Here is a 16,673-nt window from a genome sequence, read left to right on the forward strand (position 1 = left end):
TGTATATTCTGTCCTATGCCTTGCTTTTATTCACTTAGGGACAAATCTTGGAAATCATCCCATATCACAGAGTCCAGATTATCTTCTCTTTTGTTTTTGTTTTATTTTTCATTATGTAGAAGTACCATAGTTTATTCAAGCTGTTCTTTACTGATGGACATTTGTGGTGTTTTCATCCTTGGTCATACTTCAGTGAATAAATAAATTCACCTGATGAGTAATTTTATACCTTTACTGCTGAATCGTTGGGATGGATTACCCTTAAAGTCCCACAATCCCATCTCTAGTAAATGAATATGAAGCTTTGTTAGATATTACTAAATTTCCCTCCCTCCATTGGATTTGTACCAATGAAAAAAATTGCCATCAGTGATGGATGAAAGTACCTAATTTCCCTGATTCATCATTGGATCTGTTGTCAAACTTGTGGATTTCCGCCAACTTCATAGGTGTTTCTGCGTGGTTCTCATTTGCTGTCCTTGTATTATGAGGAAGTCTAGCATCTTTTATGTTTGAGGGCTGTTTTCAGAATCTCCTTGTTCTTCCTCCTTTGTTTCTTCATTTTTTCTTAGGTGATTCTTTTCTTCCCCTCAATTTTTAGACACTGTCTAAATATTAGGAATATTAGTCCTTTATCTGAGAAATGATATTATAAAAATCTTTTTCCAGTTTGTCATATCTTTTAGTGGGGCTTTCCTTTGGTGTGTTTTTACCTTGCAAAGGTTTTTAAAATTTTTTTTAATTCAATTTGCCAGCATATAGTATAATACCCAGTGCTCATCTCATCATGTAACGTAGCAGGATTTAGAATGTCATTCTTTTACACTTTATGATTTTGAGGCATGGTTAGGAAGGTTTTATTATTCCCAAGTTATACAAGAATTCACTCCTTTTATTCATGTACCTGTGAGTTAGCTTTTTTCTATTAATACTTTTAAAGCTTTTCTTCTATGTGTTCTGGCTTGAATTGTTTCTGACAAATCTATCATTCTTTATTGCTCTTATAATTATCTTTTTTTCTTCCTTACTGGCTTCCAGCAGTTTGATTAGATGTGCATTCATGTGATTTTTCTTGATACTTTTTCTGCTTGGAGTTTGTTGAGATTCTTGGATATTTATAGTATTCATCAAACTTGAGAAAAAATTGAGCTGTTTCTTCAAATATATACATATTTTTCTGTTCTCTGTCCTCCTGGCCCCACACCCTCTTCCCCTGGGACTCCAATTAGAAAGCTGCTTGCTGCTATTCTATAGCTCACTGATGATGTTACTTCTCTTGTTAATCCTTTTTCTTCTGCTTTTCGTTTTAGTTTTTAATCACCGTGTCCAAGTTCCCTACTTTTTTTTTTCCCCTGCAGTGTGTAATTTACTTTTAATCCTATCCAGTTTATTTGTGATTTCAGACACTGTTTTTCCATCCCTGAAAGTTTTGCTTAGATTTTTTTTCATATCTTTAATTTGGTCTCTCACCATCCTCCTGCTTTCCTCTACTTTTTGAACACTTGAAGTGTATTTATAATAGCTGTTTTATGTCCTTGTCTGCTGATTATTTTATCTGTGTCCTTTCTGGTTGTTTCTTTTGATCCCCCCCCCCACTTTGGTTAATGGTCAGATTTTCTTACACCTTTGCTTCTAATTCTGAGAAGTGTTTCTAATGGCACTAAAAGAAGGACATTTAAATGATTATTTTAATTATAAATTAAAAATCTATTTTACTTCCAGTGTCAGGAAGATTGAGTTTTTCACTTATTGCAAGTACTTTTAGGGACTCAGTGTCTTAATTTGAAGGCAGAAAAGGTCAAATAAATTACATAAAAATGTTTAAAACTTAGTTTCTTAAACAATACAGTGAGATGTACGTGGGTAAAAACACGGTCAGTCATGATGTGATAGTGATATTGAACTTTCACAGGTTCCTGTGAGGATACTGCTTCAGGCATGGATCAGATGTTAGAATATTCACGTGAAGAGTGTGTGGCTTCTGAAAATGAAAGACTTTGGCTCAACCCTCTCCCCTGCTCATTTGTGATTTTTTTTTTTCCCCTCAAATTCTTTGCCTCTGAGTTACTCTGTGTAGGGTGAGTGTTGAGTGAAATTTAGAAATGACACCGTCTTGGCAGTGTTGCTTTTAATTAGCCCCTTTGTGGTCTGTATGGCTTTTTAGCCCAAGCATTTGGTGGTAGACATTTAGTGTTTGGACAGAGGAGAAATGTACTATTTCAAAGAAACAGATCTGAACTGCACACATGGAATGTCCATTCATTGTAAATTGGGATTTAGGTGGCTGGGAAAGACCCTTAATTTGGTCGGACAGTTGTTAAGCAGAGAGAAACAGTTGCTTTTGGAAACTGAAGCTTGGATCAAGTTATTTATGGCTGTGTTCGTGCAGAGGCTGTAGGTATAGACAATGAGATGCTTGTTTTATTTCCTGAAAATACCTCTGGGGAAAACCTAAGTGAATAAATACTGTGTGTGAATTTGAAAGTGACTCAGCTCTTGGGAGCTGCCTGCCCAGCTCCCGAGGCTGCCATCTCTACTGTGTGTTAGGATAGAGTGAGGCCTTAGAAGCCAGAAGAACCAGCCTTGAACTTGGCTCTTCTCTGCTCTGAGTTTTCTTACCCAGAAAATAGTACCACTTACCTTGTGCTATTTTTTATTAAGATAAACAATATCAAGTGCATGACATATCTAACAAAATGCCTGGGAACATGCTAAGAATCCAGAAAATGCCCTGTGCCTACCACCTCTGGCTGTCCTTATAGTTGGTAATTTATAAATCAGCACTGTTGGTTGTTCTGTGGTTAATTGGGGTTTCTAGTACTGTATTTTAGTTTGGTATAGGCATTTATAAGTCCGATTTGACTTCTCGTGAGGGTAATGTTTAAGATCCTTTGACCTTTAATTTTTGTAGGAAATAGAAGTCTTACACTATAACGGTAGAAATCTTATTTTGCCTTAATAAGACAAGGTATAATTTTGCCAATTGGACTTCTGTTAAAATCCACAGTGTTCCTATAAATTTTGGTTTTAAACAGCTATATTGGCCTTCTAGAGCTGCCATAACAAAAAAACCCACAGACTGGGTGGCTTAACCCAACGTTTATTTGCTCACAGTTCTGGAGGCTTGAGAGTCCTTGGTCCAGGTGCTAGCAGGGTTGGTTTCTCCTGAAGCCCTCTCCTTGGCTTACAGACAGCCATCTTCTCCCTGTGTCCTCACGTGGTACATTCCTGGTGTCTCTTCTTCTTCTTCAATTAAAAAAAAAAGATTTATTTTTTTTTTTAGAGAGAAAAAGAGAACAAGAATGAGTGAATGAGTGTGTCAGGGGTAGGGGCAGAGGGAGAAGGGGAAGGAGGGAGAAAATCTCAAGCAGACTCCACGCTGAGTGTGGACCCCAATTTGGGACTCGATCTCATTGCTCTGGGGAACATGACCTGAGCTGAAATCAAGAGCCAGATGTTGAACCACTGGCACTACCAAGGCACCCCTCTTCCTTTTAAGAGAGCACTAGTTTTCTCAGATCCCAGTGCCACCTTTATGATCTCATTTAACCTTAATTACTCCTTTAAGGCCTGTTTCCAAATGTGGTCATAGTGGGGGTTAGGGCTTTAGCATATACATTTGTAGGGGGGACACATTTAAGTCCATAACGAAAGCTCTCCTCTGTCTTGGTTTTTGGAAGGCCTGAGAATATTGCTATGCTGTTAATTTGTAGGTTTTTTTTTTATCATTTTATCATTAAATCATATTATGTTAAGCCAGTCTAATCATGAGGATGTTTTACTCTCTTCTGTTCTTATTTTCTCTTTACGTTTCCCACCACTTATATGTCCATAATGTCGTGGCTTTCCAGAGTTTTTTGAGCATGACCCGTAGACAGAAGAATATTGATGTGTGTGTGCTTACCTCTAACAAATATTTTACAAGCCAATGGTTGCCCTTATAAAGTACCATGTAGTCTCTTTTCTATTTCATTTTTTATTTTTTTAATTTTAATTTTTTGGGAAGATTTTATTTATTTGTGAGAGTGAGTGAAAGCGCACAAGCAGAGGGAGGGGCAGAGGGAGAGGGATAAGCAAATTCCTCACTGAATGAGGAGCCTTATGTGGGGCTCGATCCCAGGACCCTGGGATCATGACCTGAGCCAAAGGCAGATGCTTAATCAACTGAGCCACCCAGGTGCCCCTGTTTCATTTTTTGAAAAGCTATTTTCTGATGAACTACTTTGTGTAATTTGGGAAACCTGGCTATGGTGTAGGCTTAGAACTTTGGTGTATGAGATTTGTTGAGTGACTTTCCTCTTTAATCCTTTGGGGCTGAGGACATGTAGTGGTTTGCACTGATTTACGGTATTTTGGAAGTCTATCATAAGACTTCCCTGCAGAGGAAATTATAGTTTGGAAAATTTCCCTGTCATTTGGCAACTTTTGTAGGAAATGGAACACAGTAGGGTGGAAAAGTTTCATCATATCGATTGTCTTGGCTGGGAGAGGCATACAGCTATGTCTTATATTCAGGAACGGGGGGATTGTAATGAAATCTTACTGTAACTCAGTGACACAGTTTTATGTGTGTGCCTGTTTTCTCTCTCAAGGTGTAGGCTTGGTTTCGTTTTAGTATTATCTTTCCCTGTCATAAGCTCCTCCTCATAGATAGAAGACTCTTAAAAAGAATTAAAGCCTAAATTTTTGATGACTTCATTTCAGGTCTTCTTTCTGTGTGGTACACGGTGTTGGGAGCTTGTTTATAGTTTTGTTCATGGTGTCTTTGGTTATCAGTTAACAGCTAAACAGGCACGTCATCCTTAAGAATGAACTGTGCTGGCCCTATGAGCTTAATAGGGTAAATGGAAACCTGTTTTGTGTCATCCAGAATGATACACGCAGGAAATTGGAATTTTTCTAAGTGTAAACACAAAATGAGGTTTTGTTTTTGTTGTTAGTGTCAAGCCATAGGAAGTAAGGGACCTAAGGATTATGTAAATGTTACTTTGGAATTGAAATGCAGCTTATTTCAAGAGGACCCCAGGGTACCTCAAGGTTATAGAGAATGAGTTCATACTCTGCCTTTGCCTTTCCTTCGGTACATATGACTTTGGAGAAGTGTTTGAACCTCCCATTTCCTCATTTAGAAGTCTTTATTACACAGAAGTGAGCTAGTCCCTGGAATAGAAAGGACACAAAGTGAGTCTTCTCCCTTCTCTTGTTCTTTCTCATTCTGCCAAGGTGGTTTTTTTTTTTTCTTTTTTAAATAAAATAAGTCCTGAAAACATACTCAAGGGGCACCTGGGTGGGTCAGTCAGTTGAACATCTGACTCTTGATACTCTTGATTTTGGCTCAGGTCATGATCTCAGTTTGGGATTGAGCGCCCCTCGGAGGCTCTACACTCAGTGGGGACTCTGCTTGAGATGCTCTCTCCTTCTGTCTCCTCACCTGCTCACATGGTTTCTCCCTTTAAAATAAATAAATGAGTCTTAAAAATACCCTCAAAGATTGATGTCTAGTGAGGGTAATTTTTCCCATTTATTCCTTGCCATAAAAAACAAAATCTCACCAGTTGGTTTTATTATGATAATAAAGTAGAAAGATCTAGAAAGTGTAAACCTTAAAGAGAAGGACAGAGGTCCAGGGATCCCCAGGGCCCCTGTGCAAGTGTATTGGCTTTAGTGAAGATACGAAGACTCTCTTGAGATGGTGTGATGTGCCGTCTGTCCCAAGGAAGACACCATGGCTGACTCCCCAGATATAGGAGGTGGTTTTGTGCCTGACATCTACGTGGTTGCCATTGGAAAACACCACAGAGGGCAGAGATTTAAGCCAGAGGTGGGCAAACCTCAGCCCTGAATGTGAGGAACCAAGCAGACCTTGAGGGGCCAGAGTTCAGGTAGATAACATTCAGAAGCTTCCCAAGAGTCATGCTGTGGAGCCTGGAATAACTCGGTTTGATTTTGTTTTAAAAGGATCTTTCCCTCTTACAAGAAGAATGCAGAGCCTAAGGGCCAGGGTTTTTCCCACCACCACAAGGGCCTCCTGGATGGGAGGGGGATGGACAGTGAGAGGATCCTGACCATGCTTCTCCAGAGCTAGCTCTCCTAAACCACACATGGCTGCATCTCTGGTCTGTTGATCCTTAAAGAGCAAGACTGGGAGATAGGGCTGATGAACAGCTGGGCACCAGCACTGGTTGGTGTGGACTGAATGGTGTCTTCCTTTCCCATATTCATATACTGAAGGCTTAAACCCGAATGTGGTAGTATTTATAGGTGGGACCTGGGGAGGTAATTAAGTCTAGACAAAGTCCTAAGAGTGAGACCCCCATGATGGGATTCCTTAGAAGAAGAGGAAGAGAGACTAGATCTCTCTCTCTCTCTCTCTCTCACACACACACACACACACACACACGCACACACACACACACTTTTCCTTATGAAGAATTTTCTTCAGTTGCTCTGACTCCTCCCCAAACTGTCCGTTCAGAACAACAGTCCTTTTTTTTTTAATTTTTATTTATTTTATGATAGTCACAGAGAGAGAGAGAGAGAGAGGCAGAGACACAGGCAGAGGGAGAAGCAGGCTCCATTCACCGGGAGCCTGACGTGGGATTCGATCCAGGGTCTCCAGAATCGTGCCCTGGGCCAAAGGCGGGCACCAGGGATCCCCAGAACAACAGTCCTAACACAGATGTTCTTTATACTCCCCTCAAATGCACAAGTCTGGAGTGAGTTCTCTGGCTGGCATTTTTATGCCTGGGCTACATGCATCTATACTCTACAGGGAAGAGAGCTGCAAACAGCATACAGAAAGTTTGGTGTTAACAAAATGCATGTCTGGCTTTTGTGTATGTGGTACATGGTTCTGTTGAGCATTATGCCTCTCACATTGGCGAGCTTATTCTGAACTGATGTTTGGTAGCCCTTGAGGTTAGAACATCTCCTGCTTCCCATTTGGGAAATCTGGTCCTAGCTGTGCATTTATCTATTTCTGTAGTACACATACCTGATGCCCAGGTCCCTTTTCTTATCCAGAACCATGCTTGCTTCAAGTTGGGGGATTTTATCGAGCACCTGCTCTGTGCTGGGTCCTTCACTGGGAGCTGGCATGGTCCGTGTGCCAAGGTGTCCATTGCCTGTGGAAAGTACTAGGAGACTCCTCAAAATACTAAAATACCTAAGCTTTTTGGTAATGTGTTGCTTAATGCTTCAGTAATGGGACGATCTCTTTTTAACTGCCTTTGAAAGAAATTAACCTACTATACATGATTTAATGTGCATTTTTAACATTGACTATACAAGTTCTTTTATGTGCGTTCTTAAGGAATATTGTTGCGAATGATATAAAGTGTAGACTGGTAAACCTGGAAATTCCCAAGGTGGTTGCTGTTGTATTTAATGATGCCTGTTGTGAGTGGCAACACCCTTGGGCAACCAGTAGAGCTGTCTCAGGAAGCTCTTTCTTCTGGGACCCTCAGAGGGCTGAGGTCCCTCTTGAGAGATTCCTGTTCTCACAGGGTAAAAACTATGTGAGACTGTTGAGAATTGGCCTGCATTGGGGGGCTTGTTTCCCCTGGACCAGCTGCATAATTACAAATGTTTCCGTCACTTGAGTGGATGTGGTAGGAAGTCCATGCATCAGCAAGGCAGGCAGGATGTCCACACAGCAGTCCCAAGGGTAACCTGTTTGGTCCCCTGGCTCATCAATGTGGCAGTGGACAGGCGGTGTGAGGGACACTACAGCTCCAAAGGAAGGTGCTTGCCTTGTCTGCTGTGGCCCAGGATGTGAGAAACTGGGATGTTTAATAACAAACACAGGTTTCATGATATTTGGAAAATGAATTCATGTTTTGGGAGTTCCTTTTAATCTCAGTATCTTTTTCTCTTCTAACCCAGGTGCAACATTAGAGGAAATAAACCAGCATTGGGACTGGCTGGAGCAAAATCTCCTTCATACTTTGTCTGTCTTTGATAATAAAGATGACATTGCCAGCTTTGTCAAAGGGAAGGTAAAGGTAGGTCCTTGATTGAAATGCTTCTCCCCGATTCTCCATCTTGCTTACAACTTCCATATGACATTTTGAGCCTGCAGCATTTTTGATCAGACTCGCACAGTTTTCTCTACCATGACTGAACGTTTTGGCTTAATTCACAGTCCATGGAGTTGGACTTGTCACCTGTCAACCTTTGCAATCTGGCAAAGTACACCTGAAATTGGAAAATCTGTACCTCGTTCTCAGGCTCAAGTTTTTGTTCTCCTTCACAGAAGTGAAGGTCCTCTCTTGTCTCAGTAAAAAAAAAAATGTTAACATTTGTTTTTGCAGAGCAGAAATGTTACTTGATTCCTTAAATTCGTTATTTCCACCTTTTTGCAGTTGTGATAGCTTGTCACTCTATTTCGTTGGACCTGGCACTTTCCTCTTCCTAAAAGTGGCTGCTTATTCTTAAAATATGTTGATTAAATGGAATTAAAACCAATTACATTTTGAGAAGGCAAGACAGGAATATTTTGGGGGGTAACTGTTAATATCTCCTGTGAGTTCCATCTTCTGTAACTGTCATTGCAACAACATGATTGGTACTCAGTGCTTTAAAAGCCCCACCAGGCAGGGAGAGACTGTTTCCCATTTTGAATTTAACCCTTATTAGGGCAGCCTGGGTGGCTCAGTGGTTTAGCGCTGCCTTCGGCCCAGGGTGTGATCCTGGAGACCCGAGATTGAGTCCCACATCGGGCTCCCTGCATGGAGCCGGTTTCTCCCTCTGCCTGTGTCTCTGTTTCTCTCGCTCTCTGTGTCTCTCATGAATAAATAAATAAAATCTAAAAAAAAAAAAATAACCCTTATTAAACACTTCAACACCTTAGCCTGTAATCCAGTTTTCCTCCCTGAGGGTAAAATACCCCAAACCATTGATTTTGTTTATTTTTTTTTTCCTTTGAAAGTTTGCCTTTTGTGGGTCACCTGGGTGGCTGAGTCAGTTAAGCATCTGCCTTCAGCTCAGGCCATGATCCCAGGGTTCTGGGGTTGAGTCTTGCATGGAGTTCCCTGCTCAGCAGGGAGCCTGCTTCTCCCCCCCTCTCTGTCCTTCCACCATGCTTATGCTCTCTCTCATGTGCTTTCTCTCTGTTTCTCTCCCTCCCTTCCTCCCCACCCTCATTCACTCAAATAAATAAAATCTTTAAAATTTTTTTTAATTAAAAGAAAAGTTTGCCTTTTTTAACACGGTGAGTACTTCAGCTTTTAGTAAAGCTGTCAAAGTGAATTCTTGGTTTCAGAGGGATAAAACAGGCCTGTTCTTTTCCTTTGGGCATCAGGACTCTTATGTCACCAGGTAGCAACCTGAGCCCAGGCAGCATAGCAATGTTGGCTGATGGCCTCTTGGGGTCCCCTCTGGCCTGTGGGGTTGGCAGGTGGACGTAGACTGTGGTGGGGACTTATCCGTCCCGTGGGTTACCATCTCTGCCTGGTCTGATGGACTAGCCTGGTTCCCTGGGTCAGATTGCATTGGGGCTTAGCTACAGAAATGCCTATTTCACAGTTATTTTTCACACTTTTAACCTCTCTTCTCCTTAGTCTCACCTATGTTGTGGTGGCTCTTTGATTTAGAGTTTCTCTTTTTTAATATGGAGGAAGGAAATTCATTTTTGCTGTAGTGGCCTTAGGAAAGCTGCAGAGGAGGAAGCAGCTTTTCCTCTACCCTCCTAGATTCTCCTCCTATGACCTCAAGATTAAAACCGACAGAAGTCAAATTGATGAGAAAAACAGTTGATCAACATGCACAGTGTGCATACACATGGGAGAAACTCAGTGATGAGTATCTCAGAAGGGTGGTTAGATTGTGGGGCTTATACAGCATCTCAACAAAGAACAATGCATTTGTAGAGAAGGGACAAGACAAAGGCTTTCAGGGGTGGCCAACTGTGGGAAGGTAAATGTGGGGGGAATGAAAGGAAGAGAGGAAGGGCTGTTTTTGTGAGGTTTGTTGTGTAGATTCTTCTCCGTGCTGGTCAGAGTCTAGAGTTACCCTCCTCTTCCTGGCACAGGAGAGGGAGGCACCTGCACCAATGGGTATTGATGTCCTTAGGCAAGTAGTGGGGGAGGGTGGAGAGTCTTTTGATGCCTGTTTTTCAGTTGTCTACAGCTCATAATAATCCTCATGCCAAAGTAGTGTAGTTGGGAACGGTGTATTCTGATCCCTGCACATCAGAACTGAAATGCCTTTAAAAAAACAAACCATGAGTGCTTGGGTGGCTCAATGGGTTAAGTGTCTGCTTTTGGCTCAGGTCATGATTCTGGGGTCCTGGGATCGGGCTCCCTGCTCAATGGGGAGTCTGCTTCTCCCTCTCCCTCTGCTGCTCCTCATGCTTGTGCTCCCTTTCTCTGTCCAATAAATAAAAATCTTAAACATACAAAGAATAGTCACAGGGAGGCTGTTGACCTGGAGCAGGAACTAGGGTTGGAGGAGCTCTTGGGGTCTGAGATGCGGTTATACCTTTGGGGCCACCATGAAGTGTAGGTTCTCCCTTTGCTCTGGGAAGATACAAAGGAATTTGGAATTGGGGCTTTCCTACTCATATTCTTAGCAGTTGGCCACTCTATAAAGCTTTAAAGAAATCTCTGTCCTTGGAGTTGTGCTCATCACCAGACCCTGTGATCCACAGAAGTCAGGAGTCTATACAACCACTGTCATGACTGCATCTGGAGCTGGTGCATTGTGTTCTGCTTCCACGACTCTTTGCTGTAGAGCCTTCCTAAAATCCCCTTCACGCCTCCTGGTCCAGTGCTTTGTATGTTACATATGCTTTGAAAATTATTCATCTTTCTTATAACTCTATTTCATAATGTCTGGTTAAGTAAATGGAAAAGAAGAAAAACATAATGAAGGAAATTAAAAGCACTTGAAATTTTACCAGATTCGTTTAATAAATCTTATTTAAATAGTAACTCCCAGGTAATTTTATAAACTAGTTTATAAAACTAGTAACTATGCCCCAAAAGTGGCCTCATCTTTTTTTTTTTTGGAAAGATTTTATTTTTTAAAGTAACTTTTAAGTAATCTCTACACCTCACATGGGGCTTGAACCTACAACCCTGAGATCAAGGGTTCTCTACTGACAGCCAGCCAGAGGCCCAAAAAAGTGGGCTTGTCTTTTGTTCTTTTTTTTTTTTTTTTTGGTAAGATTTTATTTATTTGAGAGAGTGAGTGAGTGAGCAAGGGGGAGGGACAGAGGAGAAAGGGCAGAGGGAGAGGGAGAAGCAGACACCCTGCTGAGGAGGAAGCCTGACACGGGGCTCCATCCCAGGACCCTGAAATCATGACCTGAGCTATAGCAGATGTTTAGCTGGCTAAGCCACCCACCCATGTTCCCCCAAAGTGACCTTGTCTTAAGGGACCTAGCCTTTCGTAAAATACAGGGATGTGGGGAATCAATTCTGATCTCGTCAGTGAGTTGTGACCCCTCAGGAACAGGCCACAAGCTCATGTTCTAGGTGCTTTTGCAGCCTTACGCTAGATTTAGAAAGGTTCCTTACTATTATTTTTTGTTGGTAATGCAGCTGTATGTTCAGATGCTTTCTTTTTTATCTTCCCTGCCTGTGCACCTGAGTGCTTTGGATATATTTATAACCATGACCAACATACTTCTTTTCTACCTTAGAAGACCGTAGAATGTTTAGTGGTAGTGAAAGGTGTCAGATGTCACACAGTCAGGCACCTGTTGGCTTTGGATTACAAGTTTTGAACCTTGGGACGCCTGGGTGGCTCAGTGGTTGAGCGTCTGCCTTTGGCTCAGGTCATGTTCCCCGGGTTCCTGGGATCAAGTCCTGCATCAGGATCCCCACATGGAGCCTGCTTCTCCCTCTGCCTGTGTCTCTGCCTCTCTCTCTTTCTCTGTGTCTCTTACGAATAAATAAATAAAATCTTAAAAAAGATTTGAGCCAAATGAGGACGACCTTCATTAACCTTTAAAAAGGCTAACGTGTAACTCCAACTTGGGTAGTTCTTCAAGGTTGGTGCATCAGATTCACGCTTGAGCCAGTAGTTTGACCATCCTGTCCCTGTAGGGAGAGCTGGGAGGTATCCTGTCCCTGGAGGGAGAGCCGGGAAAGGTACTTGGTTAGAAGACTCAGGCTTCGAGGTCAGCAATTTGACCAAAGCCTCAGGGCTGGTTAGTTAGTGGCCGAGTGAGAGATTTGATCCTATGTTTTGTCCCCCTGTCCCCCCGCCCCGCCATGGCCGTGCTTCTGGGTGGTAGACGGCCACCCTCCTTGACCCCTGGTGTGTGTTGGTGGGCAGTGTAGCTGCCTCAGGTGCCTGTGCTTGGCAGTCCCTTTCTGCCTCTGTCTGCCCCTCCCCTTGTCCCTCTCGCTGACGAGGGGACGCTGATGAGGGGACGTTATCTTTCTGTGTGCCAGGCTCTGATCGCGGAGGAGACAAGCAGCAGGCTTGCCGAGCAGGAAGAAGAGCCCGAGAAGTTCCGAGATGCTTTGGTGAAATTCGAGGCCAGGTTCAACTTCCCGGAGGCGGAGAAGCTGGTCACCTATTACTCCTGCTGCTGCTGGAAGGGCCGGGTTCCCCGCCAAGGCTGGCTGTACCTCAGCATCAACCACCTCTGCTTCTACTCCTTCTTCCTGGGCAAGGAACGTAAGTGAGGCTCGTGCTCATGCTCACAGATGACGCTGACCCTCGGGATGCTCGGTGCTGTCCTCAGACGAGATGAAAGGACTTTCAAATAAGTAGTTGAGTGATAATGAGGGATACTTGGTTAATTTCAAATGATGTGTGCAGACAATTGTGTTTCTCTATCCTACCACCACTAAGGGGCTTTGATTTTTTGAGAATTCGTTGTTTTCTATTGCCTTCAACATTTCTGTGCCACTCACTTCACAGAGCTGCTGAAGGTTTTTTACTTCGCATTGCTCTGAAAACACATCATCAGCACCGATGGCCCAGGGCTTCTATAAGAGTGGAATGTGTTGTTGCTTCTTAAGATGGGGGGAGGCATTTAAAACGTTCCCACCCTCATGAAGGTCATGACTGTTCCCAAAAGAGGAGCAGGATATACAGTTGTTCCTTGGAATGGGAGGGAATTCTTCACCTGGGTCCTCTTGAGATCTAGGCGGTGATTAACTTTTCACACATTTATCCACTGCCCATCGCAGTGTTAGGTGATGGAATGCCAAGATAAAAAAGAAAAGCCGTAAATGTCAATTGTATGCTGAATTTTTAAAAAGTCCTTCCCACTGAATCTTCTTTTGGAACCAGATATTGTTTCAAGCACCCATGCAGAATGGAAGCTGTGTGCGTGTATAAACTAAGTGTATGTATGCCTTTGTATACATAAATTTTTTCTTCCTGCATGTAAGTTTTATTTCAAGTTGAACCAGTGGGAGGGGCTCCTCTTAAATTGTGTTGAAACAGCTTCCTGCACAGGGTCCTCACTTCTCTTTCTCATACTTCCAGCTTTAGTTCTGATGCTCCAGTATAAACACCGTGTGTACATAGCCTTTCCCCACCCTTGGACTGTGCTCTGACCTAATCTTGACCATCTTTATTCTTGTACTTTCTGCAGTGCTTCTCCAATTTAATGTTGGTTTCTCCTTCCCTTCCCCATTCTTGTGTCTATTTGGAAACTCCTGTTCACCCCTCAAAATCAGTTCACATTTTTTTTGAAAGGTTTTTTTGTTTGTTTGTTTGTTTGTTTATTTATTTATTTATTTATTTATTTATTTATTTATTTATTTATTTATTTATTTATGATAGTCACAGAGAGAGAGAGAGAGAGAGAGGCAGAGACACAGGCAGAGGGAGAAGCAGGCTCTATGCAGGGAACCCCACGTGGGACTCCAACCCGGGTCTCCAGGATCATGTCCTGGGCTGAAGGCAGACGCTCAACCACTGAGCCCCCAGGCGTCCCTAAGTCTCTGTCTTTATGATGTATTTTTTTATTTATTTACGATAGTCACAGAGAGACAGAGAGAGAGAGAGAGAGAGGCCGAGAGAGAGAGAGAGGCCGAGACACAGGCAGAGGGAGAAGCAGGCTCCATGCACCGGGAGCCCGACGTGGGATTCGATCCCAGGTCTCCAGGATCGCGCCCTGGGCCAAAGGCAGGCGCTAAACCACTGCGCCACCCAGGGATCCCTCAGTTCACATTTTTATGACCTCTGGGGACTTTCCCTGGTCCCCTTATAATTTGCACCATGTTTGTGTTTCTGTTTTAGATTTTGTCAAGTTAGTGGTTGCTTATTTTACATGTCTGTTTTCCCTATTTGAATGAGCTCCTTAAGTGCAGGGCTTTTCCTAAAGTAGACACTTAATGAAATGAAAGCTGATGTTACAGATTCTATAATGTGTTTGTATGAAAGACTTTGGTGAAAGCAACTAAAAGTAGCTGAAGAAGCTTCTTCTCAAGCCTGATGTAGATATGTGGTCTTCTAAGTTACTGAAGCACTAAAAACATTATTTCAAAAAATGGAAAGAAATGGTAGAAGCAGAAACACTTAATAAGGACGCCTGGGTGACTCTGGGCATGATCCTAGGGTCCTGGGATCGAGTCCTGAATCGAGTTCTCTGCAGGGAGCCGTCTTCTCCCTCTGCCTATATCTCTGCCTCTCTCTCTGTCTCTCATGAATAAATAAAATCTTAAAAACAAAAAGAAACACTTAATGATCCCCTCCTTATTTGAAAAAGACAATGAGTTATTTTCTGACATTGATCAGTCACAGTTACTAAACCAAATTTTGTCGGGATGCTAAGTTTAAAAAAAAAAAGAAATAATTTCTGGTATTTGATAACATTTATCATTTCAAGTTGTTATAGTGTCTCTTCTCCATTTGCATTAGCAAGCTAGCTAGTCTTGCTATCACTGTATTGGAAACATTTCCCAGAATAGAACATTTGTTTATAAAATGTACTGCTTGTACTGTATTACTTTAAAAAGAATTCCATAGAAATTGTACTGTGTCTTTTAAGACTGTCGTTTGACACAGTCTAAATGTTAAGCTTGTTTCTCTAAATGAGATCATGAATAATCCTCTTTTGCACTTTTTTCATAGCTTACACCATGAATGCTGCTTTTGAAACCAGAAATTATGTAGATTGAGAAATTTTTGCATATTTTGCAAATATTTAAGTTTAAATACTCTTGAAGAAGTTTTCATGTTATTAACCTGATATTTCAGAATGACGTCCCCTGCCTGTGTGCGGTAGCCAGCAACTTGAAAGATTTTACTTAACTCTTTTAAGAAAATTGTCGAACATGAGTTGGGTTCTGATACATAGCTGTCAAGGAGCTTTGTGCTTCCTCTTTCCTGCTCTGGTTTTGCATTTCAGCTTGAGGAAATCCTTGGACTCTTGTTTGCTGATACACTTAAGTTTGGCTCAAATGTTAGGGTAATGTATGTATTTGCCTTTTTTTTTTTTTCCTCTTCTAGTGAAACTCGTAGTCCCTTGGGTTGATATCCAGAAGTTAGAAAGAACATCCAACGTCTTTCTGACGGATACCATCCGAATCACCACGCAGAATAAGGAGCGTGACTTCTCCATGTTCCTGAACCTCGATGAGGTGTTCAAGATCATGGAGCAGTTGGCCGATGTGACGCTTCGAAGGCTGCTGGATAATGAGGTCTTCGACCTGGACCCAGGCCTGCAGGAGCCGAGCCAGATCACCAAGAGGTAAGAGTTTCCGGTTCCGGTTGTTCCTCACCCACGGAACTGTGGCTCATACGCCACCACCTTCATTTACATGTGCTTTCTTAGTCTTGGTTGTTCTAGATTTAAATTTCCCTTGTGGCATAATGCACATTTTCCTGGGTTGTTAGTCTTGATTGTGACATAATAATTGGCAGTAATTGTAAATTTTTTTTTTAATAGTGAGGATTTGTTTTTTTGTTTTTTTTTTTAAGATTTCATTTCTTTTAGAGTGAGAGCAAGCGAGCTGGGGGAGGGGCAGAGGGAGGTAGAGAGGGAAAGGTTCTCAAGCAGACTCTGTGCTGAGTGAGGTGCCCAGCGCGGAGCTCCATCCCATGACCCTTATATGACCTGAGCCAAAACCAAGAGTTGGACATTCAACCAGCTGGGCCACCCATGCTCCCATGAGTGTTAATTTTCTTTTTTTCTAATACAGTTGACTTTGATTTCTGGATCCAATTCTGCTTTTCTTTCAGATATTTTGAAACTGATTTTTATAATAAAACTGATTTTTATAATACTTCTAGGAAATGTAATATGGATAGCTTCCTGATATAATTCCATTCAACACTGTGCTTTACCAGTGAACATTAAAGCATTTTCTATTTCCATATGAAATTGCTTTGTAGAAAAAGTTTTTAGGACCATAGATTTATTTTTGGTACCAGTTTGTTATTAGAAATGTGCCTCAAGGGGATCCCTGGGTGGCGCAGCGGTTTGGCGCCTGCCTTTGGCCCAGGGCGCGATCCTGGAGACCCGGGATCGAGTCCCACGTCGGGCTCCCGGTGCATGGAGCCTGCTTCTCCCTCTGCCTGTGTCTCTGCCTCTCTCTCTCTCTCACTGTGTGCCTATCATAAAAAAAAAAAAAAAAAGAAAAGAAATGTGCCTCAAGGGACACCTGGGTGGCTCAGTGGTTGAGCGTCTGCCTTTGGCTCAGGTCATGATCCCAGTGTCCTGGGATCGAGTCCTCCCTGTGGGGAGCCTGCTTCTCCCTCTG

General features: G+C 42.3%; 1 protein-coding gene across 5 annotated transcripts in view; it reads left to right on the plus strand.

Moving 5' to 3' along the window:
- TBC1D8 (TBC1 domain family member 8) overlaps positions 1 to 16,673 on the plus strand; it is a 128,909-nt gene that overhangs the window by 55,361 nt on the left and 56,875 nt on the right. For all 5 annotated transcript variants that reach the window (XR_008664875.1, XM_055328492.1, XM_055328491.1 and 2 more), the window contains exons 3-5: positions 7,885 to 8,003; positions 12,402 to 12,630; positions 15,421 to 15,661. Coding sequence is in view for 4 of the 5 variants with exons in the window: in XM_055328492.1 (XP_055184467.1) it covers positions 7,885 to 8,003; positions 12,402 to 12,630; positions 15,421 to 15,661 (589 nt within the window). In the remaining variant the exon portion in view is untranslated. The remainder of the gene's footprint in view (positions 1 to 7,884; positions 8,004 to 12,401; positions 12,631 to 15,420; positions 15,662 to 16,673) is intronic.

The sequence above is a fragment of the Nyctereutes procyonoides genome, unplaced genomic scaffold (assembly GCF_905146905.1).
Source record: "Nyctereutes procyonoides isolate TBG_1078 unplaced genomic scaffold, NYPRO_anot_genome, whole genome shotgun sequence".
NCBI classification, from domain to species: domain Eukaryota; kingdom Metazoa; phylum Chordata; class Mammalia; order Carnivora; family Canidae; genus Nyctereutes; species Nyctereutes procyonoides.